General features: G+C 66.8%; 2 protein-coding genes across 3 annotated transcripts in view; one reads left to right on the plus strand and one right to left on the minus strand.

Annotated features, from left to right (window-relative positions):
* Window positions 1–612: 612 nt before the first annotated feature.
* Window positions 613–19744, plus strand: ARHGEF16 (Rho guanine nucleotide exchange factor 16). Of its 2 annotated transcripts, XM_090268480.1 has the most exons (15): window positions 613–727; window positions 6449–7052; window positions 8755–8800; window positions 9829–9998; window positions 11415–11471; window positions 11842–12002; window positions 13970–14122; window positions 14282–14411; window positions 15271–15345; window positions 15636–15728; window positions 16053–16204; window positions 16600–16788; window positions 17780–17853; window positions 18370–18471; window positions 18941–19744. In XM_090268480.1, exons 2-15 carry the CDS (start codon window positions 6468–6470, stop codon window positions 19078–19080), a joined length of 2127 nt encoding a protein of 708 aa, XP_090124606.1. In that variant the 5' UTR covers window positions 613–727; window positions 6449–6467; the 3' UTR covers window positions 19081–19744. The 2 variants fall into 2 exon arrangements, with proteins under 2 accessions (XP_090124606.1, XP_090124605.1); XM_090268479.1 differs by lacking the exons at window positions 613–727; window positions 17780–17853; window positions 18370–18471; window positions 18941–19744 and adding an exon at window positions 17651–17732.
* A 5830-nt stretch (window positions 19745–25574) lies between these two features.
* MEGF6 (multiple EGF like domains 6) overlaps window positions 25575–26275 on the minus strand; it is a 30625-nt gene continuing 29924 nt past the window's right edge. Inside the window, exons 34-35 of the mRNA XM_090268491.1 lie at window positions 26106–26153; window positions 25575–25918 (exon numbers count right to left, since the gene is read on the minus strand). Of these exons, the coding sequence (XP_090124617.1) occupies window positions 25854–25918; window positions 26106–26153 (113 nt within the window). The 3' untranslated portion in view covers window positions 25575–25853. The remainder of the gene's footprint in view (window positions 25919–26105; window positions 26154–26275) is intronic.

A 26275-nucleotide genomic window follows, 5' to 3' on the forward strand; every position in this document is an offset into this window, starting at 1 on the left:
AGGCACACTCCGCTGTTGCCACCAGGGCCAGTGTGGGCTGGGTTGGGGACGGTGGGTGACATAGGCCGAGGGCCCCTCTGGTGTGCTGGCTGGTGGGCCCACCCCAGCTCCCAGCCCCTCCCACAGCACGAGAGAGAGAGAGAGAGAGAGAGAGAGAGAGAGAGAGAGAGAGAGAGAGAGACACAGAGAGACTCAAGTTCCGCAGGGCTGATTAGCTTCTGGGGGGCTTCCTGGAGGAGGGGCAGCAGAGCCGGGCCTATTAGGTTAGTGGGAGCAGTTCCTGGTGGCTGCGAGGGAAGTCACACCAGGCAGGCGGGGGAGGCGGGGGGCGGGGCGGGCCCAGGGCGGGCGGGCCCGGGCGCTGAGTCCCCGGCGCGGGTCCGCCCGGCCGCAGGTCACGTGGACAGCCGGCCAGGTGGGGGCGGTGGCGCAGGGGGCCGTCCAGGTGCGTGCAGGGGTCCCCGCACCGCCTCCGAAGCCGCAGCCGCCCGCCCCGCGCCCTGCCCGCCGCGGCGCCCACCTGGCCGGGCGGAGCGCGCCGCCGCCTCCCGCGGGGCCGCCCAGGAAGTGGGGGGGCGGGGACAGGGAGGGACCCGGCGGCGGCGGCGACTGCGCTGGGGCTGGACCGGCCGCCCGGCCAGGGCGCGGAGCCTGCGGGCTGGAGCGGCCCCGCCCGCGCCCGGCGCTGCGTCCCCCGCCCAGCGGCGCAGGTGAGCCCGGCGGACAGGTGAGCCTGGGAGAGCGCAGGTGAGCGGAGCGCTGGGCAGGTGGCCCCGGGGGGGGGGGGGGGGGCGGGGACCCCGGCGGCGCCTTTCCTGCTCTTCGCCTTCGCCGAAAGCGGCGTCCGGGCCGCGGGGGACTGCGCGGCCCGAGCCGGCCGCAGCGAGGGCCCCCACCCCGGGAGTGACCGCGGGCCTCGGGCGTCCGCTGCCGCGCCCGGCCCCGGCCCTGGAGCCCCAGGGGGCCCTCCCTCGCCCCAGCGGGGAACTCTGCTGCGGCGGGAGCCGGCGGACGTCTGAGCGGTAGTTTTAGGAAGCCAGCCCGGGGGCCTGAGAGGCCGGCGGGACGGGGACAGCGATCCTCTCGGTAACTCCGGGAGTTCGCGGCCGGGGAATGACGTCCCCTCCCCTCCCCTCCCCTGCGGACCCGGTGGGCCGACCCAGCTCCCCCTCCGCTCTGCAAGGAGCGGCTGGCGCGGGCGCAGCAGCTTTGAGCCGTCCCGGCTGCGTGGCCTCCGGTTCTGCCGGGATCTGTCTGCGGTTTGAGTGGGTCTCAGCCCCGCACCTGGCGTGGTGGTGGTGGTTCGGGGTGACTAGTGAGCGGCAATGACGGTGACCTGAGCGTCCCAGCTGGAGCCTGGCAGGTCTCCTGCCCCCGAGGTGAATAGCAGACCCCACTTAGCCTGGGGTTCCAGGGGCGCTTGCTGGCCATCCGAGACCCGCGTTTCATGGCACCTGCGGTCCTGGCTGGGACCCTGACCCTGCACACCTGTCCACCCGACACCCCAGCAGCCTAGTGCTCAGTGGGAGCCCTGGGTTCGAATCCTGGCTCTGTGTGAACTAAGGCCAATTTCTTCAGCCCTCGGGCCTCAGTGTCGCCACCTGTACAATGGGAGCTGCAGGTGTGTCCCCTTAGAGGTGCCGGGTGAGCTCTGGTTCTGCCCGCCGCCGTTCTACCCCTCCCAGGCCCAAGAAGACAAGGCCCTCTGCCAGAGGTGGACCCGGGCACTGCCCAGGGCAGGGGATGGAGCAGGTGGGGTCCTGGTGGAGGCAGTGGTGGCAGGTGGGGGTCTCGGGACTTCCTGGAAGAAGTAAGGTCGAAAGTCACCTGGATGAAAGTCACCTAGAGGGTAAGAGGGAGTGAGCGCCCCTCTCCCAACGTCTCTGGCTCCCTGGGGTCTTTTTTGAGCCCAGATGGGAGGCGCTTTTCGCCCACCCAGGGGAGAGGAAAGGCCCAGAGGTGAAGTAGGTTGCCCATGGCGGGTGACCTGACAGGCACAGCTGCTCACCTGCATCTGGGTCCCAGGATTTGGGTTTCGGTTTCCAATGGGCATCAGCTGCTTGCTTCTGCCCATGGCGGCTGCACACTTGGGCCGGTAGCCATTTGTAGGCCCCTTTATTTCCAGTGAGACCCCCCATGTGCCCGTCGGGGCAGTGACGTGGTCAGGACGGGCCTGACTCCTCGCCCAGCTCTGCGGACCTGCAGCCTGGCCCCACGGTTCACGTTTCCTCTGCGTCTGGTGTCCTGCCCTGCAGAGAGGGACAGTACCCACCTTCTGGAAGTTGGAGGAGAGGCACTGGGAGGACACTGTCCAGCTCCCTGCCAGAGTCAGGACTATGATCTCCTGCCCAGGGCTCCGTTGGGGAAGCAGTGTCCCAGCCACGCCTGGGCCGGGAGCTGGGTTAGGGGGCGCCCGGATTCAGAGGTGGCAGCCGCGGGCGTCACAGGGAGGGGGCGGTGAGAGGCTGCGTTGCCAGGCAGCATCTGGGCAGGGAGTGGCCCAGGAGGGTCTCCTGAGCCCCCTAGGAAGGGGGGCTCTCCAGTCAGCTACGCCCTGGTCTCCGCCTCGGCACTATGACACTTGTCCCAGATAATTCCTGTTGTGCACCTAAGGTTCTTGGCAGCAGCCCTCGCCCTCCTTCCATGGGGCCGGGCCCTGGTGGTGACCACCAAGAATGTCCCCTGGGGGACAAAGCAGCCCCCTGTAGAGAGCTGCCAGGCTGCCCCCGGCCACCCTACAAATGGAACTATTTGCTGGGAGCTTCATGGTTTCCGAAGTCAAATCCTGCCCCCATTTCCGTGTGACTCCCAGTCCCGGCTTGGTCGGGCAGAATTACCCGAGCACAAGGCCATCATTGTGGGCCAGGTTTGCCTGAGCACAGACCTGGGTCATGCAGATGGAGCCCCAGTAGCACCCAGAGGCCAGGGCAGAGGGGACCGAGATGTCCCAAGGACGGAGATCACGTGCCGTCCTAATCCCAGGGGCGGCAGGTCCCATCCCCGCTGTGGTTTGAGTCTGTGGAGCTGAGCCTGGGGTTCTGAAAAGCCCCTCTGTCTGGGACAGGGGGCCCACCAGACCAGCGAGGGGCAGGGTTGCTTAGGACCCCCAGGCTGAGTGGGGGCCCCTGAGGTGGAGGAAGCCTGTCCAGAGGCCTCCCCAATGCCCCCTGCTGCCCCAGCCCCCCACTCCGCCCTCCCAAGCCCCTCCCGAGTGTGTGCCAGGGACACAGGGCAGGCTGCTGAGTGGCAGAGGGAAAACGGAACCAGTGGGTTCCAGGGGCTCAGCTGTTGGGGACCCCTTCCGGCCCAGCCCAGGCAAAAACCAGAGGGAGTCCCCCGTTAGTCCCCCAAAGTGGGGCCCAGATAACCTTAAGCCTCTGGGGTGTCTGCTGGCTTGAAGCCCAGTGCTCGTGTGGGCCAGTTCTCGGCCCCGGCGCCAGCGCCTTGTCGGGAGGGTGCCAACCCTGGTCAGGGGGCCGGGGCCCAGCAAGTGCCCTGATGCCACAGTCACCCGTCAGCTTGGGCATTGGGCCCGACTTTGGGGATGTGAACAGGAAACTGTCCCTGCTCCCAAAGGACGCATGGGCTCGCAGGGGAAACAGCTGCAGCCCTCGGTGCCGGAGCCGCTCTGCAGGAGCTTTCTGGGCACCTTTGCGGGGGGCAGACCCACCTCTGTGGCCCACGTGGCCGCTACAGGGTGGTGGGCCCCTCCCGGCGGCTGTTGCCTGGACAGCGTGGCTGGCGTGTGCCCAAGGACAGTGGGAAGGACCTGTGCTGTACCGGCTCCCGGACACCCGGCCAGGCCAGCATTGTGCGCTCATGTGTGTGCTCATGTGTGGTCACGGTGCAACTGCGCTCACGTGTGCGCGCTGACGTGTGCCATTGTGTAGGCACGTGTGGTTGTGCCTGCAGTTGTGTTCATGTGTGCAGTTGTGTACCCACACGTGTGCAGTTGTGTGGGCATGTGTGGTTGTGCCCACACTCGTGTTCATGCATGCAGTTGTGCGCTCCCATGTGTGTGATCACCTGTGGTCGTGTGTGCCTGCACGTGCGGGAATGCCAGGCACGCAGGCGTCCCATCGTGTGCCTGTCCCCTAAAAGGAAGCAGCCACCAGGCCCAGCAGAGGCTGAGCACAGCCTGGGCCTGAGAGCGGGGCCTGCAGAGGCTGGGGCGGGGGGAGCCGGGCCACAGATGGGAGGTCGTCGTTGGCAGGAGACGGGGCCTCCACAAAGCAAGAGCGGGGCACTGGGAGGCCGGAGCAGGGGAGGCGAGGGGACCGCGAGGACGGCCGTGCATTTGGCGGGGCGCCGGATTGGAGATGCCGCGGAGGAAATCTCAGAGGCTGGCGGGGGAGGGAAACGGAAGAAAGAGGCCGGAACTCGGAGATGCGCTCCTAGGTTCCCGCTCGTCAGTGGGCTTTCCAGAAACAGAGACCAGAGGCAACACGGGTGGGAGGCGTCCGCCAGGGAGGCCCACTGGGGCCTCTGGGCCTAGAAGACACTCGTCGGGAGGACTCCCGGCACATGGCTCGGAGCGAACGTGATCCGTCCCACGGAGCGGGTCCCCGTGAGCCTGAGCCCCACTCGGGTCTAATCCTAGGAGGCAAAGTGAGGTCTCCACTCCACAAGACCCCTCTGATGGGATTTTAAGCATCGCCAGCCCAGGGGAAGGAGAAGAGACATTTCAGTCAAAGACTGACCTCCTGGGGCCCTGCCTCGGCAGAGCGGCGATGGGCCGGGCGCAGTGATGGGGGGATGCTGGACGGAGGAAGATCTGGAGGGCTGAGCTTCCGCCCCAGAAGCAGGAAGGGAGGCCTGGGAGAGAGGACAGGGTCTCTGGGGACACCCGGGGCAGATGCATTGACCGTGTAGGACATGTGATCAGGATACCCCAGACAGGGACACAGGAAGGCGCGGGACAAAGTAGGAGGGGCAAGCAGCTGGTGAACGGAGGTAATGGGGGGAGGCGAGGCTGGGGCCTGCTTCCCACACAGACACGCGCCCCTACCTCCCGGGGATCCCCGTGCGAGGCCAGGCCTGTCGCAGCGGCCAGAAGAGGGTAGGTGACACCCACAGTGAGGGGCTCTCCAAAGAGCAGGCTGTGCCTTCGTTAGGATCGAGGGACATTCACAGCGCGTAGGGGTGGCCTGCAGGGGACAGGACGGCCGCGGAGGGGACGCCTGTCCGAGAGGAGGAGGCTTTGGGTGCCGTTTGGCTCCGGAGCCCGAGCCCGCCTGGCGCTGGGAGAAGCTAAGCACTAGAAGGCGGGAGATGCAGCGAGGCTGCGGGGGCCGCCCCGGAGCCCAGAGCTCCTGCGGGCCCGTCCCGTCCTGGATGGAGGCGCCAGGGCCTGTGGGTGGGGCCGCCCCCCGCTTGCTGGGCACGGAGGTTACACCCTGCAACGGCTCGCCCGACTGGTTCCGTCCCGGCCCTTCCTCCCCGGAGCAGACTTTGCCCCCTCCGGGGAGAGGCCCTGTGGTCCGCCAGCTCAGGCAGGCCCAGGGGACGGGCGGACAGGGCTCTGCGCGCCCTCAGAGGCACAGCTGGGGGAATGGCCCTGTTAGAGGGGACGGAGCCTGTGCTGTGGGGGCCTCCGGCTGCCCGTGTGGGTGCCTTTTCCTCGGGGAGCTCACAGGTCGAAGTCTGAACCCTTTCTTGGCCAGGTCTGGGGAAAGGCAGCAGAGTTCAAACGGGGGTGGGGATCCGGGATGGCGCCCATCCGCCCAGTCCGGGGGAGGCCCAGTATGGCCGCTGCCACCCTCTGCCGGGTGACTCAGAATGTCCCCAGGAATGTGTGGGCGGTCCTCCCGGCATGGGGGTGGCCAGGGCTTCCTGGGAGGGCTGGCGGGGAGGTGCAGCCCTGCCTGCTTGCCGGGTGGCTTAGCGGGGAACCTGTGGGCAGAACAGGACAGAGAGCCAGGCGTCCAGGTCCCCGCACAGAGTCCAGCTGTGCTGTGGGTTAGGCCAGTCCTGTCCCACGTCCCCTCAAGGGGGGCTCCTGGGCGGAAGCTCGGAACTTCCCAGGGGAGCTCCCAGACCCCACACTGGCCAGCGAGTCTGTGAGGTGGCCTCGGGCCGGGACCCGCCTGTGGACATGGTGCCCACAGGCTGAGTGGCCAATTCCAGCCCAGGCCTGGGGCCCGGGACCCAGGAAGCCCACACTGCCCACACTTACACCCCAGCTCGGGGATTCGTCCTCAGCCTGTGCCACCCGGCAGAGGAAGCGTGGTGGCCACGCGGGTCCAGCCTGGACTACAGGCTGCTCCCACTCAGCCCTGGAGCTCAGAGACCCAGCCTCCCGTCCTCGGCCGGGTCCCCGCAGGCCCGAGACTGGACCCTCCCTGCGCACCCCAGGCTGGCTGCCCGCCAACCTCCCCAGGCAGTCCCGGTGACTGGCCATGCGCTGGGCAGCTCCGCTGCAGGCCCTGACCTTTGCCCTGTCCCCCAGGACCCCGCGGCTGCCCAGCATGTCCCAGCGGCACTCGGACAGCTCCTTAGAAGAAAAGCTGCTGGGAGTCCGCTTCCACTCGGAGCTGCAGCCCGATGGCCAAGGGAACCCTGCGTCCCGACTCCCGGTGGTCCGGGGTGCCCCGCATGTCAGGGGCAGTGCCACCGTCCAGGACGACAGCCCGGGGCCCCCGCCTCCGTCCCCTGAGGACAGGGAGCCGCGGACGGTCATCCTGAGCACGGACAGTCCCGTGGCCCTCAGGATGGGCACTGAACAGCTGATCCCCAGGAGCCTGGCCGTGTCCAGCAGGGCCAAGACCCCGGCCCGCCACCAGAGCTTTGCGGCCGCCGTGCTCAGCAAGGAGGCTGCCCGGCGGGACCCCCGGCTGCTCGCGGGCCCCAGCTTCTCCCTGGACGACATGGACGTGGACACGGGCCCTGGGGGGACGCTGTCACGGAACCTGCGCAGCCAGTCTTACCGGGCGGCCATGAAGGGCCTGGGGACGCCGGGGGGCGAGGGGGGCCTGGTCCATCTCAGCCCCAAGCTGCAAGCTCTGGCTGAGGAGCCCACCCAGCCTGCTGCTCGGGGCTCGGCCAAAAATAAGGTAGGGGGGCCTGTGCGCCTGGACAGTGGGAGAGGACGCGCCCTGGGGCCTCCGGAGCACGAAGGCGGGGGGGCCTGCCCTCAGGCCGCGGGCCACAGCCGCCGTTCAGTGAGCGCCTGGCAGTTACTCCATTGTGCCCGTCGGCCAGCCTCTGCGCAGCCCATGAACCCCCGTTTTACAGACGAGGCCGCTGAGCTGGGGAAGGTCCGAGGCGCTTCCCAGGCCCCTGCAGAGTGCAGAGCCGGGGCGGGGCACCACCCCACCGCCAGGGCCGGTTTGGGTGCAGCCCTGCAGCAGCCACTGGCCTGGGCTCCGCCGGGGGGGCTCCCCTCGTCCAGGCTCAGGAGGGGCCGGGGCGGCTCCCCCGCACCCATAGCCCTTTCCTGCCTGAGCGCTGTTACCGCGGTGCCCTGGAGAGAGCCGGACACCGACAGGGCTGGCCAGATGGGCACCCTCGCCAGGGCCTCTGTGCCCGGAGCTGCCCTCACGACGGCCACCGCTGCTGAGGGCTCCTGCCCGACCCTGGGAGAGCCGGCGCCCCGGTGTGCAGAGGGGCCGAGCTGCGGAGGCCCGTTGTCACTGTTCTGAGTGTAAAGACTCCCCTGGCCCGGGAGGTGGGCACTGCCCATAGCCATGCCCACCTGAGGTGCTCGGAGCCCTGAAACTGCCTCAGGCCCTTGGTGTCACCCCCTGCCCCCCACCACCCACCAGCCAGGGCCAGGCCTGCAGGGTCCACTCAGTCACTCCGTGGACTCGAATGCTCAGGAAGCATTTCCAGAGCACTCAATGCTCGGGCCCCAGGAGAGCTCCCAGGCAGTGGGGTGCTGAGGGCAGCATGGGGGTGCTCAGGGAGCACAGAGGACGGGTCCCCAGGAGCATGGGACCGGGGGTCTGAGAAGAGGAGCACAGGGGCAGGAATAAATGGTGACAGGGGTGCGGAGCTGAAGCAGCAGCTGTGCCAGACATGGAGGCGGGAGGCGTGGGAGTGCTGGGGAGACGGAGGGCAGGGTGGGGGGACGCCAGGGCCAGGTGCAGCTGGCAGCGCCACGTGCCACAGACCAGCAAGGGGAGTTTTCAGGCCCCAACTCGTTAGGAGAAACCAGCCCTCTCTTTCCTGGAACGGGGTACCTGTGAGGTCAGGCGAGGTGGTGTGTTCCAGCCTAGAAGGCTGGGTCTGAGCAGGCAGCCGGGGGGGCCAGGCTGTGGGGCCCTGAGAGCCCTGCCCCCTGCTCACCCCCATAGCCCTGCCGTCAGCTGCTGGGCCTCTAGACCTGGGCCCTCACCTCCTCTTCCTGCTACCTCAGGCCACCTCTCCGTGGGGTCCTGTGCACGGCGCCCGTTCCCACCCAGTGTTCCTTCTTGGCCTTCTCCTAACCACATTTGTCCTTTCTCAGACTTCCTCAAGTGGGAACACCTCACTTTCCAGAGCACCCCCTTTTAACTAGTTCAGTCCTGCCTCCTCCTCCAGGCAGTCCTCTTGGATCTGCCTAGCCTTCAGTCACCTGCCCTGCCTGCTCTGGGGGCATCCCACCTTGCCCTGGCCCTGACTTGGTGGCCCCCCATCCCTCGGGGAGCCTTCCGTACGCTCAGCAGAGCCCACTCCTGTTAGGCATGGGGTCTGCAGGCAATCCATGGTCTCTAAGCCCCCACAGGCCCCTGCTCCGTGCTGACCCCGCGGTTTGTATGTCTCTCATTTGCACAGAAGACACTGGTGCGGAAACGTGCACACAAGGGCTCCTTCAAGGATGGTAAGTGACCTTGGGAGGTGACCGCAGGCTGGGCCAGACCTGGGGGTGGCTAGTATCCCTGGGGCCGTCCTGGGGGCGTGGGAGCTGGGGAGGGAGGGTCTGCATGTGGTGGCACAGAACGTGCTGGAGGGGATCCCTCTGGGAGCACAGACCCTGGTGGCGCTCTGACCGTGGAGCTCTGACGGGTCTAGAAAGGTCTGCAAGTTCTCCTTAGACTCCCTTCTGCCCTGTCCCAGGGGCAGGGGGCAGACAGAGCCCCACACTCACTCCCAGGAGACAACCGTTCAGCACCTTGTGTGTGTGCGGGGCACAGGGTGGCCGTGCTGGGGACCGAGGCCCCATGCTGCCTGCCTGCCTGTGTGGGCTCTGCATGGGATTGTCTTGGTCCATTGGGGGGAGGGGGGCTGTGGAGGGCTGAGAGCAGCGCAGTCAGCCTGCTGAGAGGTGGGGCGCCATCAGGATCCCACAGGGAGGGGGGAAGGGGCACCCGCCCAGCCAGGATGGAGCACCCAGAGGGCATGAGGGATGCTCCCTCCCTCCCTCCCTGCCAGTCCCCGACCGCTGTGGATGGCCACAGGCTGGGAGAAGGGAGACGTCAGGGTCCAGGTCTCCTGCCCAGGCCTCCAAATGCGGTGGGGGGCAGGGAGGGGTCACTGTGAGGGCTCAAAGGCCCCCTCGGCCGGGGACCGGCCTGCGCCGGTGGCCCTGCAGCAAAGGAGCAGGAGCCTCGGATCTGGGCTGACGGTGCTCGGCCCAGCCTGGGGTCGGCCCCCACCCGAAGCCCCGGTGGGCCCCTGCGGGCTGTGATTTGTCCGCTCAGCCTGGCCCAAAGGGGCCACATACTGCACCAGGGCAGCACCCCTGTCCTGGGCTCCCCCAGAGCGGCCATGGGGGCCAGCCGGCCCAAGGGGAGCCCGCTCTGGGGGCCTGATGCTCCCAGACTCCTCAGGAGGATTCAGCCTGTGGGTTCTGGGGTCCAGGCCTGCTCTGAGCCCCCGGCCCACAAGTGATGCGTCCTCTCTCCCCAGACCCCCGGTTCTACCAGGAGATCCGTGAGCGGGGCCTGAACACAGGCCAGGAGTCCGACGATGACCTGCTGGATGAGCCCTCCAGCCCGGGCGGAACGCGGAGGGTGGGCTCCCCCATCGTGGTCAAGAGCTTCCGGCCCCCCCAGGTCACGTGGAGCCAGCTCCCAGAGGTGAGGGCCAGGTGGTGGGGGTGGCTCTTCTCCCAGCCTGTGGGTGGTCATCCCAGAGCAGCCGCCCGGGTCCTCCCGGGGAGGGGACCTTTCTCGAGGCGCTCGCAGCAGAGATCCAGTTCCCGCCCTCAGAGCCGCCCTGCCCTGTGCGGCACCCTGGGCGCTGCTGCCGGGGACAGGGAGCAATCACGGGCGTGTGCCATCGGTGCGTGCGTGGCAGGTGTCCCACACGTGAGGCTCCCTGCTTGGAGCTCAGACTGACCTGCAGGGGACTGTGTGCACAGAGGGTCCCCAGGAAAGGGCCAGGAGCATCCTCGTGAGGAGGCAGGCGGGGAGCAGGCGGGGGGCCGGGCCTCAGCTTCCACAGAGCCCTGGGCGCCTGCCCGGCCCCCCTCCCTCTCCAACTGCAGAAGGGGCTGCTCCCTGGGTGCAGGGGAGGAGGGGCAGGGGAGGCAGCTGTCACGACCCCCGGCCGCGGGCAGACCCCCTGACCCCTCTCCTGAGGGCCCAGGGTCAGAGCTGGGCTGCAGGCTGGGGGGAGGGTGGGTACTCGGCTGCCCCTACATCTGCGGCGCAGTGGGGCCCCGTGTTTGCACCAGCGGGGGTGGCGAGGAGCCGGGACACTGTGAACCCTGCCGTGCTCCAGGCTCTGGGACCCCCAGCCAGGGAGAGCCCGGGGTGGGGGGAGGGCAGACGGATGGAGACTCGGGACATCTGGGCGTGTGTGACCTCCGGGTCAGGTGGGGTTCAGGATGCCGCACCCGCAGCACTGCCAGAGGGTCTGCCCCAGCCGCCGGGCGAGGGGACCACGGCCGCGCCTGGGCTGGCGGAAGGGGAATGGCGCTCAGCGCCCCGGGCATAGGCGCTGCCCGTGGCCCCTGCCCAGCTGCATGCGGAGGGGGCAAGTATGGCAGGGCCCTGGGTCCTACAGAGGGGGCGCCCCCAGTCAGGGGACACCCAGGCTGCCCTGGCGGGCTCTGCAGGGACATGCCGGGAAGGCCACAGCCCTGGGCGGGGCACCGTGCAGGGACAGTTCCACCCCGACCCTCCTGGGCGGGCGCCGACCCAGGTGGCCCGCGTGTGCCTGAGCCCTGGCCCCGCTCCGCTGCCTCCGGGTCTTCCCCGCGGAGCCTCCACCCTCTCCTCAGCTGCCCAGGGCTCTTCGCAGGGGGTGGGCCTGCCCCGGGGACGTCTTCCATGGAGAGGAGCGCGATGGGTGACAGCATCAAGCAGGGACAGCCAGCTCTGCGGTCCCACTGCACTGAGCCACGGGAAGAGGGTGCCCCCACCCTGGGCCAGCCTGGCTCCCTGATGTGCACGGTTGCTCTGTGCCCCCTGACCCTGGGCCCCAGCTCTGGCCCGGTGGGGGGGCGTCCAGGGCCTGTGCCCTCTGACCACGGGCCTGGGCCCCAGCAGGTGGTGGAGTCAGGCATCCTGGACAACCTGCCGGCCGAGGAGCGCAAGAGGCAGGAGGTGAGCGGCCAGGCAGGGGCTGCGGCCATGGTGACGCCTGCCTGCTGGGCACCGCCTACGCCAGACACCGGGGTGCTGGCTGGTGCCCTTGGTGGTGGGGAGAGGGCAGGGGGCATGGTTACCCCCTTCTCGGGAAAGGGCGAGTGTCCTTGCGCAGCATGACAGCGCACAGTGGCCGAGCCAGAGCGCAGACCCTGGCCCTGGGCTCCCGTCCCCAGACCTTGCTCTCGTGGTACCAGAGGCGCGTCCCGGGGTGTCGCACCCCGGCCTGGCCCCTCACCCTGCGTGTAGCCCCCTGCCCAAGTGGTCACCGGGAGCGCCCCGAGCAGCCCGGGGGCGCGGCCGGCTGCAGCGCTGTCCTCTCACGCAGGCCATCTTCGAGATCCTCACGTCCGAGTTCTCCTACCAGCACAGCCTGGGCATCCTGGTGGCCGAGTTCCTGCAGTCCAGGGAGCTGCGGGCGACCATGACGCAGACGGAGCAGCACCATCTCTTCTCCAACATCCTGGACGTCCGCAGCGTTAGTCAGAGGTGCGGCCCACGCCCGCCCCCTGCTGCCACGGGGCGGTGGCGGCCCGTCCTCGGGGGCTGGGGGCCCGTGGTCTGAGGTGTGGGTGGGAGGTCAGGAGCGGGGGTCTGCGGGGAGCAGTGTGATGAGGTCCCTGAGGCCTGCAGCCGCGCCCGGGACAGCCGCGTGCCTGGGCTGTGGGTGTCCCGCTGCACCCTGCACACCGGCCCCTGGCCTCCGAGAGGTGGAGCACCCCCCCTGGGTACGGCCCTGCCGACGACAGGCACATGGCCACCAGGACGCCCAGGCTGAGAGGTGCCCACAGGGCGGAGCAGGGGGGAGGTGGCCTCCTGCTGCACCCGGGTCGTGTTCCTCCCAGAGGTGTCTGGTGCCCTGCCCAGGGCTCTGGTTGCAGGGCGGGAGGGCAAGGAAGAGCTGGGCGCGCAGCTGCAGGCCTGTGTGGGGCGCGTGTGTGCATGTGTGCGTGCAGGTGTGGGCATGTGTGTAGGGCAGCAGGTATGTGTGTGAATGCTTGCTGTGTGCACACAGGTGGGGCAGCAAGTGTGCATTGTGTGTGCACACGTGTGGGGCAGCGCGTGTGTGTGTGCCCCTGTGGAGGGCACGGTCCAGGTGTGCACTGTGGCCGTTCACAGCGGCCTCCCCAGGGATCAGCGGCTATGGGCCAGCAGCTCAGGGCTGTCAGGTCTCCTCGCCCTTTTCCAGAACCCTCCAGAACACCCACGGGAGTTGCTGGACAGCAGGACTGCCTGTGCGCATGTGTGGCCCTGTGTCTGGGCTCCCAGGGCCCCCACTGCCTCCTGGGTTGGGGGTGGGGCCCTCATCTGTCCCTGACACATGGTCCCCATTTGCCTGGCGGCCCACCAGCCATGGCTGTCAGAACGTTCCCACTGAAAGGACTCTCAGTCCCCCGTAGGCAGAGGGTCAGACTCGGGGCCTGTGAGCGGGGGCCTGAGAGACCCCTTCCCACTTCTAAGCTGGGGCCTCGTTCCCCTCCCTGCCGGGATAACCAGGGAGGCACAGATTGGTGGGTGGCCCATTTTCCCCCTGGGTGGGGCTGGCTACGGGTCCCTCGGTGACCTCAGAATTGAGGGCCTGGGACCTCCCCGACCCCCACCTCACTGCCACGCTACAGACTCTCTCCCCGCCCACCTGGGAGGGTGAGCAGTAAGGGCTGGCGGCCCTCAGCGGGCCCCGCCCTGGTGAGGTGAGAGAGTCACCTGAGGTCCCCTGGTAGGGACAGGGCAGGTCTGTGCTCTGGTACTCTGCCCTCTGCCCTCTGCCCTTGGGAGGTCAGCCTGTGTATTATCTGCAGACGGGGCTGTCCCTGCTGGGCTCCCAGGAGCCCAGGTCACCAGGACTTTGAAAGGGACAGTGGCATGGGCGTGGCCCAAGCCCAGGCAGCAGGGAGGGACTTCTCGGGGACAGAGCTCTTGGGGTGTGAGGACTTCCCGGCTCCCCTGGCGGGGCCCAGCCATGGGGGCAGCAGCTGAGACAGCGCCACCCAAGGTTGGCCTGCTGCCTCCTCACCTCCCAGCCCAGGCCCACTGAGCCTCACGGGGACCCTGGCGAGAATCGGGTGCTGGCTGTCGCCTCCAGGGAGTCTGCCCGGAGGCCCCACTCAGAGCTGGCGCAGGGTGCCGGGGTCACGGCAGACCCTGGCAGCTCTAACCCAAGTCAGGCAATCAAGTCCGTATCAAGTTCCGTCCTGCTGCACATCCGAGGGAGGCGGCCTGGGGTCTGGCCGTGGGCCCGTGCCCGGGCACCACGTGTTTAAGGAGGTGACCTGTGGGGCTTCTTGGGAGAGCGGTGGCTCACAGGCCCTGCCGGGGGCGCAGGCCCGGGTCCCATCCACGTGCGTGCGGTGTGCTGCCCCGGAGCTGAGCTGGGTGTGTGCGTGCATGTGTACACGTGTGTGCGCCCACACGTGTGCGGCGGTGGTAGCCAGGCCCGTGACCCTCCCCCGCCGCAGGTTCTTTGAGGACCTCGAGCGGCGGCACAAGGAGCAGCTGTGCGTGGAGGACATCAGTGACATCCTGGAGGAGCATGCTGAGAGGCACTTCCACCCCTATGTGGTCTACTGCTCCAACGAGGTCTACCAGCAGCGCGCCCTGCAGAAGCTGCTGTGAGTGCGGCCGCCAGGCCCGGGGCGGGGCGGGGCGGGGGGCCCCCCCGCACCGGACAGTCGGCTCCCCAGCTGGGTGCCCGGGCCTGCTCACGGCCCAGCCCCGGCAGGCGGTGCCTGACCCCTGCGCCGCTGCCCGCCTCCGCCCCGCTCTTACAGGAGCAGCAACGCCGCCTTCCGAGACGTCCTCAGGGAGATCGAGAAGCGGCCAGCGTGCGGTGGCCTGCCCATGCTGTCGTTCCTCATCCTCCCCATGCAGAGGGTGACGCGGCTGCCGCTCCTGACGGACGTGAGTGCGCAGCCCACGCCTGGCCAGCCGAGGCCGCCTGACTGCCCGGGCCTGCCTTCCGTCCATGCGTGCGTGGCTCCCTCCTCACCCCCTGCTGACCCCTGACCCCTCCTGACCGCCGGTGTCATGTGATGGTGGTGAGGGCAGTTGTAGGACGGCTTTCATGGCCATGGTGACGTGGTCTCAGCATCATCACCGTCGCTTGTAGACCTCTCTGCCAGGACGTCGTCTGCACTTCGGGGACTGTCCTTTGCTTACGTGATGGTTCATGCGGGCGCATCCTAACCTGTGTCCCCAGACGCCCGCCGAGCCGTGGGCCTGGGCCCTCGCTGCCTCCCACCCAGCAGCCTCGGCCAGCTTGTGCGGGCATGGAGCAGGGGGCTCGGAGGGGCTCCCTGCAGCGGCCTGTGTCTCCGGGAGGCCGGCTCGAGGGGCAGAGGGGCCCTTGAGGGAGAGGCATACGCAGGCATCACGCGTACAGATCGCAGGAGCCCAGCTGAGCTCCTTCTGGTGGCAGCACGTGGCCCCCTGCCAGGCGGGTCAGCTGTCCAAGCCAGATGGGGCATCAGACCCCCCTGGGCATTCTGGAGCATAGAAATACAGGCTTTGGCGGGGGGCTCCCCTGGCTGGACTGAGATGGCCAGGACTGGAAGGGCTGGGGTCCTGGGAGCTCACTGCAGCTCCCCACCCGGCTGGCCTCCCCTGGCAGAGCTGTCGGGGGCTGCGTGCCCTGGTGGGGCCAGGCTGGGGCCCCTAAGTGGGTCTGGTGTTAGTGGGGCAGCCCTGCCCTGCGCAGGCCCCTGTGCCCGGGGTGCAGCAGGCACTTCGCGCCCCCTTCCACCTGGTGTCTCTTCCACAGACCCTCTGCCTCAAGACCCAGGGCCACCCCGAGAGGTACAAGGCCGCCAGCCACGCGTTAAAGGCCATCAGCAAGGTGAGAGGGGACCCAGCCCCGACCCCACCCAATAGCAGAGACCCCGAGGGGCTAGCACGGGGGGGTTCCAGATCATCCATCACGGCTTTTCATGGTCCCATTGGGGAAACTGAGGCCCAGAGGGAGTGGAGCTTGCACAGCCAGTGATCTTGTGGCAAGACGGGGACTCGAGCACCCAGGAGGGCAGGCGCCTCGGGCGGGGCGGGGGCGGGGCTGGGCGGGGGGGGGGGCTTGGGGCGGGGGCGGGGCCGAGGCTGCAGCCCAGCCCCCCGGGTGCGCACGCTCTGCAGCTCGTGAAGCAGTGCAACGAGGGTGCCCGCAAGATGGAGCGCACGGAGCAGCTGTACACGCTGCACACGCAGCTGGACTTCAGCAAAGTCAAGGTCGGCGGTCCCAGCCCCGCCCCCTGCCCCGCACTGCGCCCTGCCATGCCCTGCAGCCCCACCCCCCCAGCGGGGGAGCACTCAGTGGGCGCACAGTGAGCCCCCGAGTGGGGCCTGGGTCACGGGCAGGATCCAGGCCAGCAGCCACCCTGTGAGTACCTGTTGGCTGACCGAATGGCCCTTTGCTGGAGGTTGGGACGCATCATGCTCGGTCCGGGTCTGGGGACGGCCAGTCACCCCATTCCCAGGGGCAGGGATGGGCCCCCACCAGTGGCTTCCCGCCCCGGCCCCCGCCCAGGACTCGGTCGTCTGTCTGTCCCCCAGTCCCTCCCGCTGATCTCCGCCTCCCGCTGGCTGCTGAAGCGCGGGGAGCTCTTCGTGGTGGAAGAGAGCGGGCTTTTCCGGAAACTCGCCAGCCGGCCAGCATGCTACCTCTTCCTCTTCAATGACGTCCTGGTGGTCACCAAGAAGAAGAGGTGGGCCTTGCCCGTGGGTGCCGGGCCACGTGGCCCTGCTCGTGCGGGGCGCGGCAGCCGGAGCCGCGGGCCCTGGAGGTGGGCTCACCGGCGGCCTGGCCTTCCACGATGACACGCCTGCAGCTTCCAGGGGGTGCTCAGCGCGCCCCAAGCCCCCATGTGACCCAGGGAAGCCCATGCCTCTGGCTGTGTGGCTCCGGCTTCCACCTGCAGATGTGGACCTGCCCACCTGGACGCTGTGGCCTCTGTTCTCTGCATTGGGGGGTCTGGGGGGGCAACTCCAGAGAGCTTCCATCTGGCTGCCTGGCCCCAGCCGCTGCGGGGCCCTGGGTGGACAGGGGAGGCTGGCTGCCCACGGACCCCTGCAGCATCAGACCCACCTCCTGTCCCCACAGTGAGGACAGCTTTGTGGTCCAGGACTACGCCCAGATGGACCACATCCAAGTCCAGAAGCTGGACCCCACGGAGCCCTCTCTGCTGGGAGGCGGCAACCGCAGCTCGTCCGTGCCCCACCCCTTCCAGGTGACCCTCCTGCAGAACAGCGAGGGACGCCAGGAGAAGATCCTGCTCTCCTCCGACTCCGCGTGAGTCTGGAGGCTCCCCGGGGCGTGGGGACAGCTCTGCGAGCTCCATGGGGACAGGATTCCCATCACCAGTGTCCCTGACCTCTGCTCTGCACCAGGTCCCAGGGGCAGCCTTGTCCTCACCAAGTTCACATTCCCAGGAGGGGACACGCCAGCCACAGAACACAGTGGAGGCATCCCCACCCACTGCAGGGAGGGGGGCCCTGAGGTAGCTGGGCCTGTGTGACGTGGGTAGGTCACCCCAGAGGGCAGGCTGCACTGGGGGCAGGGGGACAGATGGCACCTCTCCTTCCCCGAGGAGGGAAATGGGCAGGAGGGAGCACGGGCTGAGGTTTGGTAAGGGAGCCTCGCCTGCAAGACTGCTTGGGGAGCAGCTCCAGCAGAAGCGCAGCCGTGCAAAGGCCCTGGGGCAGGACGCCCGGCCAGGAGCAGCCAGAGGAGAGTGGGGCTGGAACACCCGGCAGGGGCTCAGCACAGGAGGGTGCCTGCACTGAGGGAGCTCCGCAGCGGGTCCCCACGCTCCGTCCGGCACGGCCCCTTTCCCAGGGTGGGGAGCACAGGCCTTGTATGTCAGACGGCAAGCTGACAAGGGGTAGGGGGCACAGAGTCCAGCACCAGGACAGGAGGCGGCCTGGATTCTGGGGGTGCTGCTGCCATCTGACTCTGACCCTGGGCGGATGTGACAGGTTCGGCCTGCCTGTCACTGTTCCTCACGCTCTGTGACCTCCCACGCCTCAGCCCTGGCACTGTGGGCTGGGAGACCCCAAGTGGAGGCCTGCGTCCAACTCCTGGCTCACGGTCAGCCTCACCACAGGGTGCCCGGGCAGCCTGAGCCATGTCACCACTGCCTGTCCCACCCCAGGGGCTGCAGATGACACTCAGACACCCAGGAGAGGCGTGTGGCCCCATCTCCTCGCCGTGGCGCTCGAGGGCTGGGATGCTAGAAGGCAGTGACACGGCCTCAGGCCCTGCTCACACTCTCTGTCCCCAGGAGTGACCGGGCCCGGTGGATCACAGCGCTGACACACCGAGGGCGCCAGGGGCAGGGCCCTGCCAACAAGGGAGGTGAGCACGTGCCCCAGGGGATGGGGCTCGTGGCCCCTTTCCTGGCCCTGGTGGGGGGAGAGGGCTGGCCCGGAAGGAGAGGTCCCATCTGTCCCTCTGCCCCCTGGGGTGACGTGTGCAGGTCACACAGACCCGACTGTCTCAGGCCACCACCCCCCACTGTGGTGTGGGCAGTGTAGACAGTGCTCCCCAATGGCTGCTGGAGACCGAGACCGAACAGCTGGAGAGTGTGGCCCACATATTTGTGCCCCCAGCTCCGGCCGGACCCCGGGAGCGCGCTCTGCCTGTGCTGGGCGCTCTGACCCTGAGAGCAGGCCTGTCCTGCCGCCTACTGGGGGGGCCCCAGCTCCAGCTGGAGGAGGGTTGCCACATGTCCCTGTGCTGGGACACCTGAGCCCCTCTGGCCCCAGTGAAGCAGGCAAGAGGGGCTGTCGGGGCCTGAGGCTGCGGCGCTCTCGGCTCACCCCCTCCCTGAAAGACAGGCCTGCCACTGACTGGCCTCTCTCGGTCCCCCAGACCTGCCCCAGGTGGAGGTCACCAAGGCCTACCTGGCCAAGCAGGCGGATGAGATCTCGCTGCAGCAGGCGGACGTGGTCCTGATCCTGCAGCAGGAGGATGGTGAGCGTGGGGGGGGCGGGGCGCAGCGGCGCAGTGGGGCTGGGGGCCTGGCGAGGGTCTGCCGCACACGGGCAGGGGCAGCCCGCCGCGGCCACCACCGGAAGGTCCCTGCACGCGCTCACAGAGCCTGACTCCCAGGCCCCGGCCCCACCCTCCTCAGATGTCCCCCAGTGGCAGGATCAAAAGCTCTGTGTCCTGAGTGGGAGGGGGTGGCCCTGCGGCTCCAGAGGCCCCCACAGGAGCCAGCACCGGGTTGGCGTGAGCTCAGCCCCCAGTGCCAGTCTTGAGACCCAGCAGCTGACTGAAGGGCAGGTTCCCCGTGACCTTGAGCAAGGCCCCCTGGGAGGGGACGGGGGGGGGGGCACAGCTGTACGGGCGGCCTCCGTCTTCTGGGACAGCAGCTCCGAGAGCTGGGGGTGCCCGTCCTGGCACCCAGGCCCCACCCTCACTCGCCCACATCCGGGTTCAGGCTGGCTCTTCGGCGAGAGGCTGCGGGACGGAGAGACGGGCTGGTTCCCCGAGGACTTTGCTCAGAGCATCACCAACCGCGTGGCCGTGGAGGGCAACATGCGCAGGATGGAGCGGCTGCGCGTGGAGACGGACGTGTAGCCCGCTCTGTCGGGCTCCTCGGTTCCCGTTCCAGCCGGCGGGCGCGGTGGGCTGGTCCTCGGAGCCCGAAGCACCCTGGACCTCCCCGAGGACCCTTGGGCTACAGCGATGACCCCGACGCGTCCCAGGAGGAGGGTCGCACTTGTCCTCGGCCCCCCACCCTGGGAACATGCCTCAGACCGGCACGCAGGGCCCTGCCTGCCCTGCCCCTCGCACATCCCTGGGCGGGGCCCCGCCCGCTGCTCACCCACAGCTGTGCTGCAAGTGGAGTGACAGGTGGCCCTGAGGACTGGGGGTGACATGGGGTTGTCCCCCTCCTGCGTCCTGTGGGTGGGGGGTGGTTGGCTGCCTGGCCAGGCTCCGGGACCAGCCTGCCCTCCTGCTGCCCGTCCTGTGCGTGTCCCCTCCCAGCTGGCAGTGCCATCCTCGGGGTGGGGGCTCCCAGCATGTAAAGGCCAGGGCCTGGCTGGTGTGGCTCAGTGGATTGAGCACCAGCCTGCAAACCAAAAGGTCGCTGGTTTGATTCCCAGTCAGGGCACAGGCCTGGGCTGCGGGCCAGGTCCCCAGTTGGGGGCGAGCGAGAGGCAACCACACACTGATGTTTCTCACCCTCTTTCTCCCTCCCCTTCCCTGTCTCTAAAAATGAATAAAATCTTAAAAGCCAGGGGCGACTCATCCATCTCCTCCCGCAAGTGGGTGGTTGGGGAGCCCACCTCTGCCCCTCGGCCCTGGGGTCGGCTGCAGGACCAGGCGCAGGAGGACGTACTGGGCCGGGGGAGGGGGCTGCGTCAGGGGGTGGAGCTTCTATCCCGTTCCCTGGGCCAGGCGGTGGGGGTGTTCAGCACCAGGAGGGTGCGACCACGGGTCCCCGCTGACGGCCACGGTGAGCTCCATGATCTCCAGGGGCCCCATCAGAGCCCAGGCAGGGTCGTCCTGGGCAGGAGCTTCCTGGGATGGGGCGAGGCCAGGGCTCAGAGAAGCGTGGTCTTGGGGGTTGGGCCCGCAGGGGTCAGTCCCTCGCTTCCTGGGCAGGTGGAAATCTGGGGCCTTGGTTTCCCCACCTGTGAGCTGGGTTAACTCCCTGCTTTTCCTGGCGGCTGTGGGGGCAAGATTGGGCGGGGGGCACTGTGTGTGGGCACACGCGTTACCCAGGAGCCTGGGAGCAGCATCGTGTGTGAGCTCACCTGCTTGTTCTCGCCACTGGCCCCCAGGCTCACGGGGAGGGCAGGCCAGCCCCCTGCCCATCGTCTGCCTGGAATGGTTTCAATTAATGGAGCAAAGTGACAGAGCCCCCCCCCTGCCCCCCAGCAAAGACCCGGAGGCAGGCTGTCCCAGGATGCTGCGGGTGGGGGCCGTGGCACCAGAGGCTGGTGGGGTGCTGGGTCCATTCGGGGCGGGCCTGACAGCCCAGCTCGGGACGAGAAGAACCCTTCCAAGCAGAATCTGGCCCATCAGCTGCACAGCCCCCTGCTGCAGGTGGGAAAACAGGCCCAAGGACCCTCTGCCCACGGCTGGGGTCAGTGGGTTTGCCGGAAGACACCGAGGTTTCCTAGGGCAGCAGCCAATCCCAGGCACCAAGGTGTCCCAGCCCACCCACGGGGGCCGTGTCTGCAGAGCAAGGGGGTGGGGCTGGCACTGGGGCCCCGTGGCCGAACCCCCTCCCACCCTTGCACCTCGTTCTTCCCGTCCGGGCACGGCTTTCGGGTCTGTGCTGCTCTGGGACCACCTGGCTCCCGTTGCGATTCAGGGTCTCCACCTCCCGCTCGTCTTCTCTTCTGGGGACCTGTCTCCCTCTACTGCCCTCTGGTGGCAGGCAGGGCGCAGCGCCAGGCCCTCGGGGTTCGAGGCATGGGAGGCCGCCTGGGGGTCCACAGTGGGGCCCCATTCCCAGGCCTCGGGCCCGTGGGAGTAGACCCTACACCAGGCACATTTGGGCTGCGGATCTCCGCTCCTCCGTCTGTACCCTCGTTGGCTGTGGGGTTCCATGAATTCCACTCACCTCCCTGTCACCGTTCCTGAGAGCAGACCCTTGTTCCAGTCAGACACCCCACCGCGCCCCCAGCTGTCACCTGTCCAGCCCGTCGCTGGGTCCCTGACAGACTGGGATCCCGTCCAACGTGAAGGCGGGCCTCACGCGCCGGCCCCACCAGGTCTGAACTCGGCAGGTCTCACAAATCCCTTTGCCAGGTGGCTTCCCGGAGCTACTGACCGTTGCCGCCCCGACCGGCACCTTATTTTGCTTCCTAGTTTGTGTGGCCGGTGCTGGAGGCGACGGAGTGTGGAGGTTTTCTCCGTGTTACGTACCTGGGCGACTCGGTGCCCACCTTGCCGAGTGCTCGCTGCCTGTGCGGACCGTCTGTTGGCTCTCAGCTCCGCCGTAGGGAAACCAGAGCGCGAGCGCCTCCCCACCCAGATCCTCACCCCTCGTTTCTGGCCCCTGGAAGCTGCTGGTGTGGGGCAGGGGAGTGACAGGGACATCATTCTTGATCGTGAAGGGGACCTGTTAAATGTTGCAGGGTTTCCTGGGCCCTACCCGGGTCCCGGCCAGGGGTCCCACTTGCTGGTCTTGCCTGAAGCACGCACAGCCCGCACCACCCACATGCTGCGCCCTGGTGGGAAAGGGCCCCAGGCGTTCAGGCTGTCCCATCAGGGCCGTGGAGAGGAGCGATGGATGAGAAAGGGTGGCACCCTGGTGTGCACCAGGGGAGCAGGGGAGGCCCTGACAGCTTCACGTGGACAGACTCGAGCCCACTGGTTTCTCCACCCGACTTGCCCTGGACGCATGGCCCACACCGCTGTCCAGGGTGCCCGTCTGTCTCGTTCTCTGGGAGTTTGTGTCCCACGTAGATGCTGGACTCTGCCCAGCGCCTCCTGCTCTTCTGCTCCGTCTCAGCCAGAGGCACAAGCAGTTTCTGGCATCAAACAGCCCTGGCTTGATTCCACATCAAGTCCAGCTCCCACTGGATGACCTTAACGGCAGTTCTAAAATATTTTTATTGAGGAGCTAATATATTATTTGGGATTTTGGCGTACACAGAAGAGCCTGTATGTCTCTTTTCTGGCACCGCCCTCAACACTGGTTTTAGGACCAAGGTCACGCTGACCTTGGGAAATAAGCTGCACTGTTTTCCTCTGAAGTTTCTGGAATAATCGTGTTGAAGTTCATAGTGTCTTGAAAGTCGGCACAACCGCCTGCACCAGCATCGTCCCAGGCTTTATGGCCACAGGTACCGAGGAGAGCGCTTTGATTACTGTTTGCATTTACTTAGGTTTTTGGTTTATTCAAGTGTTTATTTCTACCTACACTGATTCTGGCATTTTGTATTTTCCCCAAACATGCCCATTTTCTCATTTTTTAAGGTTATTGGTACATAGTTGTCCATAACATTTTTTTATATCATGCTATTGTGTAATTTTCTTGTTTTTGTCTTGCCTTATGTTTAAAAAACCAATCATCTTGCTAAAGTTTGTTCTTATTAGTCTTCCAAGAAATTTTGATTTTGTGAAACGTTTTCTTCATGCTGAGTGTAGTTTATATACGTAAATATCAGTGTAGACATACATGAGTATAATATAGGAGTCTAAGCATAAAATGTAGCATGCACGGAAGCTTATTCAGACTTCGTCACTGCTTATGTCCTTTGGCCTGACCTCTCGGTTTTCATAGAACATGTTAACATCCCTAGGTGTCTGTCTGTTACATCGTCACTGCCGTGGAACGCTGAGCCAGGGCGGCTACACGCATGTCTGGGTGTATATTTATATAGTCACTTAGGATGCTTTTAAGTTTGAAATATGAAAACTCCCACCCTAGTGGTCTTGGGGTTCACTTGACACGCATCCCTTTGTGTGCATCTAGGCGTCGCTTTTAGTGAATCGTGTGAACGATGTTTACCGCCGTCCAGGGATCTGCTTCCCGACCACTTGTAACCGTTTACGTTCGGATTTGTCCATCTGCTTCCTCCTTCCTCCTCCCCAGCCCCCGCCCCGCCCCGCAGAGACCTCTCCTCCAGGTGGTTTGAATGCCGGGCACCCTTCCATCTCCGGGCGAAGGTTACACCTGTCTCACCACGACCCAGCGCTCGGGGTTATTTGTCCTCCACGCCCCCGACCGGCAGCAGCGAGGAGCACACGCCCCGCCTGATGGGACTGTTGGGGGTTTCTGTTCAGTTAACGTGGACGTTTGATTCTCTTACTCCCTAGGCTGTTTGCAGGGTGACCATGTTACAGAAACAGGGGAGTCCAAAAACAAACCCCAGAGTGTGCGGCTGGGAGATAGGGAGCAGGAAGCAGCTTTCAGGATGCCCTTGCATGCCTGGAGCTAGTGGCTGGAAACATTGTTGCAAAGACCCGCTTTACTTCCAAGACTCAGGAAGACGGGAGGGATCTTGGACTGTGGGCTGGGACGGAAGAAGCAGACCGAGCCTACGTGGGTTCTGTGAATGGTCAGAACTGTTTGCAACACCCACTGTGTGAGAGGACGAGGGGAGAGAGGAGGCAGGGAGGAGAGAGAAGCAGCTGCGGACATTTTGGGCTGGCTCTGGCTCTAGGAGGCTCCCTCTCTCAGGCTCTCTCTGGCCCTCACGCCCTCACTCTCGGGCTCTTGTGGGCTCCCTCCATCTGGCTTGGAGAAGGGATCCCCAGGCTGCTTTGAGAAGAGGCTCTTTGAGAAGAGGATCTTGCCAGGCTGCTTGGAGAAGGAGAGGAGATCCACGCGGTTTGCAGGAAGAAGGCAGTTTGCAGGAAGAAGGCAGTTTGCAAGGAGGCTGAGAACCCAGGCGGCCCTGCATTGAGAGCTGGAGGGCACCACAGCACAGAAAGGACCTCCCCAGTCAGAACTGAGTGATGGGCAGCTGCTGGTAAAGCTGAGCTGTGCCTGGGAAGTAGGGAAACGGTGTTTCTGACTTTCCTGAGACTGGCCAGGTCTGGGAGGGGGAGGCAGAACCATGTGCAAATAAACAATTCTTTTTCTTTTCACCAAACTCTGGTATTGAGTTATGATTCTGGCAGCGGGCAGTCGGACCCCTCACTAAACAGCCCGTGGGCTCTGTCTCAGTCGGAGCAGCCCAGGGCTCTGTTACAACCAGGTCACGGCACCCCCGCCCCGCCCCCGCCCCTCCTGCGCGTGCAGCGCAGGTCTCCGCCTGGGGAGCCGCCCAGAGCAGCGGGGGCTTTGCTGTTTGGTGAGGCTGAGCAGGACGCAAATTTCAAGGTTCAAGTTTTTTCCTTAAACACTTTGAAAACAGAACATCCGAGTCTTTTTGCTTGGAACGTTCCCATGACCAAGTCTGACGTCACTGATTCGCGTTCCTTCCCTCTTGGCGGCTGATACCCTTCAAGCGCGGGGGGGGGGGGGGGGGGGGGGGGGTGGCTTTTGAACCTTTATTTTTCCGCACGTTGAGCCCTTCCGCTCTGAGATCACCCACCTTTTGCTCTGAGATCACGTTCATTGTGGCCCTGTGCCCACGGTTTTCTTTTTCTTCAGTTAGACGGCTGCCCGCCCTTCCTTGTGCATCCCACCCCCACCCCTGCTCTCAGCCTCCGGCTGCCGGCGGGGGCGTGTCCCGGGCTGGGGGAGCCCCTGCTGCCGGCCCCCACTCGGCGTTCCCACGGCTCACCTGCGGCTGCCTCCCCACCCCCGCCAACCCTCAGGCCTCGGATATTTGCCCAATTTCCTCAAGTCCTAGCACATGGCCCTTCATTTGGCTTCCTCTGCTACCCACTGCTCATTGCCTGCCTGCGTAAGGGGCAGGGCCTCCCAGACTCTCCGTATTTTGCCCCGGGAGGTCCTTTGCCCTCGGGGTGGCTGCCGGAGGGACGAGGACGGGGGCTACGGCTCAGACCCTCAGTGTCTGGTGTGACGGTCGGGGTCCAACCCTCTCTACTGGCCACTTGCCCTGTGGTGGTCTCTCCTCACCCGTGTTTCTGGCCTGAGGTCAGGCGGGGCCGGCATGGGGTGTGTGGGGCCCCGCGCTGCCCCCACGCCACCCTGCCCTGGGGTCGGGCAGCTCTCTGCCGGCAGGTTCCGGGACCGCGGGCTGGTCTAGCAGGCCCACCCGCCTCCGCCGGAGCAGCCCCGCTGTCCCTCTACAGCTCTGGGGAGCAGGGCGGCCCCCAGCTTCGCTTGTCGGCACCCCCACCGCCAGGGAGGAGCAGGGACAGATGGGCCTGGTCCCCGTCAGGGGGACAGTCATTCCCGTCCCCTGGGGGCTGCCCAGCGGAGCCCGCACAGAGACGCACACGCAGGCCTCCAGCAGCAGCTGCTTCTTTCTTAACTCACTGGGTTTCACAAAGGACCAGGGCCCACCGCCCAGAGGCCCCTCAGGGCCCCACAGTCCCTGGCCAGGGCTCCCTGGGGCAGGCAGGGGACAGGCGGCCTTCCAGCACCCCGGGGCGCAGCGGGCGTGCCCGGCTGCCCATAAATACCATCACATAAATACGGCCGGGAGCAGGCGGGGCTGCCCCGTCCCGGGGCCCAGCACCAAGGGGCCCACAGCGCCAGCCGCCCCCGCAGCCGGCCGGTGGGGCGGGGCCGGGCCTCCTCAGCGCAGGCTGGTCCACTCGCTGGGACCTGAGTCCCGTCCCAGGCGGAGCCTCCCTCCTGGAGGCCCGACGATCGGTCCTTGCAGGTCCTTGCAGACGGAGGCCACACGGCCCTCTGAAGCGCAGGTGGGCCGCAGTGCGGGCCCACGGTGTCCCTCCTCAGCAGTCACCAAAGCCCCTGTGTCCCCTGGCGCAGCACCGGGAGGCACGCACGCCTCGCTGCCTCTGAGCTAGCGCTCCTCTGCCCTGCTGCGGAGCCCGGGCGCTGGTCTGGGAGGGGCTGCCGGGGACGCCACTGCAGGGGCAGGAGGCGGGGGTCAGCCGGGGCAGGGGGGTGGGGTGCTTCACGCTTCCCCTCCAGCTCTCCAGCTCCCTCCTCTCCTCCCAGCTTCCCCTGGGCCATCCTCCGAGCCTCTCCCACCTCTGGCCTTAGTCTGCTGATGACGTACCAGTGAGCCACCAAATGCCACCCAGCCCCATACCTGGACTCAGGGCTGGGAACGGGGTCCCAGGGAGCTGGGGGGGCCCACCTGAAGACAGACAGAATTCATGTTAGCGCCCCACTCCAGGGGGGACCACAGTGATGGGAAGCCCAGGCCTGCAGGGGTCCCCCTCTTATGCAAATGGGGGTCCTCTCCCCTCCCCAAAGGAG

The sequence above is a fragment of the Furipterus horrens genome, unplaced genomic scaffold (genome assembly GCF_987537825.1).
Source record: "Furipterus horrens unplaced genomic scaffold, mFurHor1.1.pri manual_scaffold_3, whole genome shotgun sequence".
NCBI classification, from domain to species: Eukaryota; Metazoa; Chordata; class Mammalia; order Chiroptera; family Furipteridae; genus Furipterus; species Furipterus horrens.

Bases quoted from the DNA above. Each gene is read 5' to 3' on its own strand.
- ARHGEF16 (XM_090268480.1), top strand. From the start codon at position 6,468: ATGTCCCAGCGGCACTCGGACAGCTCCTTAGAAGAAAAGCTGCTGGGA. The intron at 14,123-14,281 runs GTGAGTGCGGCC...CCGCTCTTACAG, and splicing joins CGCGCCCTGCAGAAGCTGCT to GAGCAGCAACGCCGCCTTCC. The intron at 18,472-18,940 runs GTGAGCGTGGGG...ATCCGGGTTCAG, and splicing joins GATCCTGCAGCAGGAGGATG to GCTGGCTCTTCGGCGAGAGG.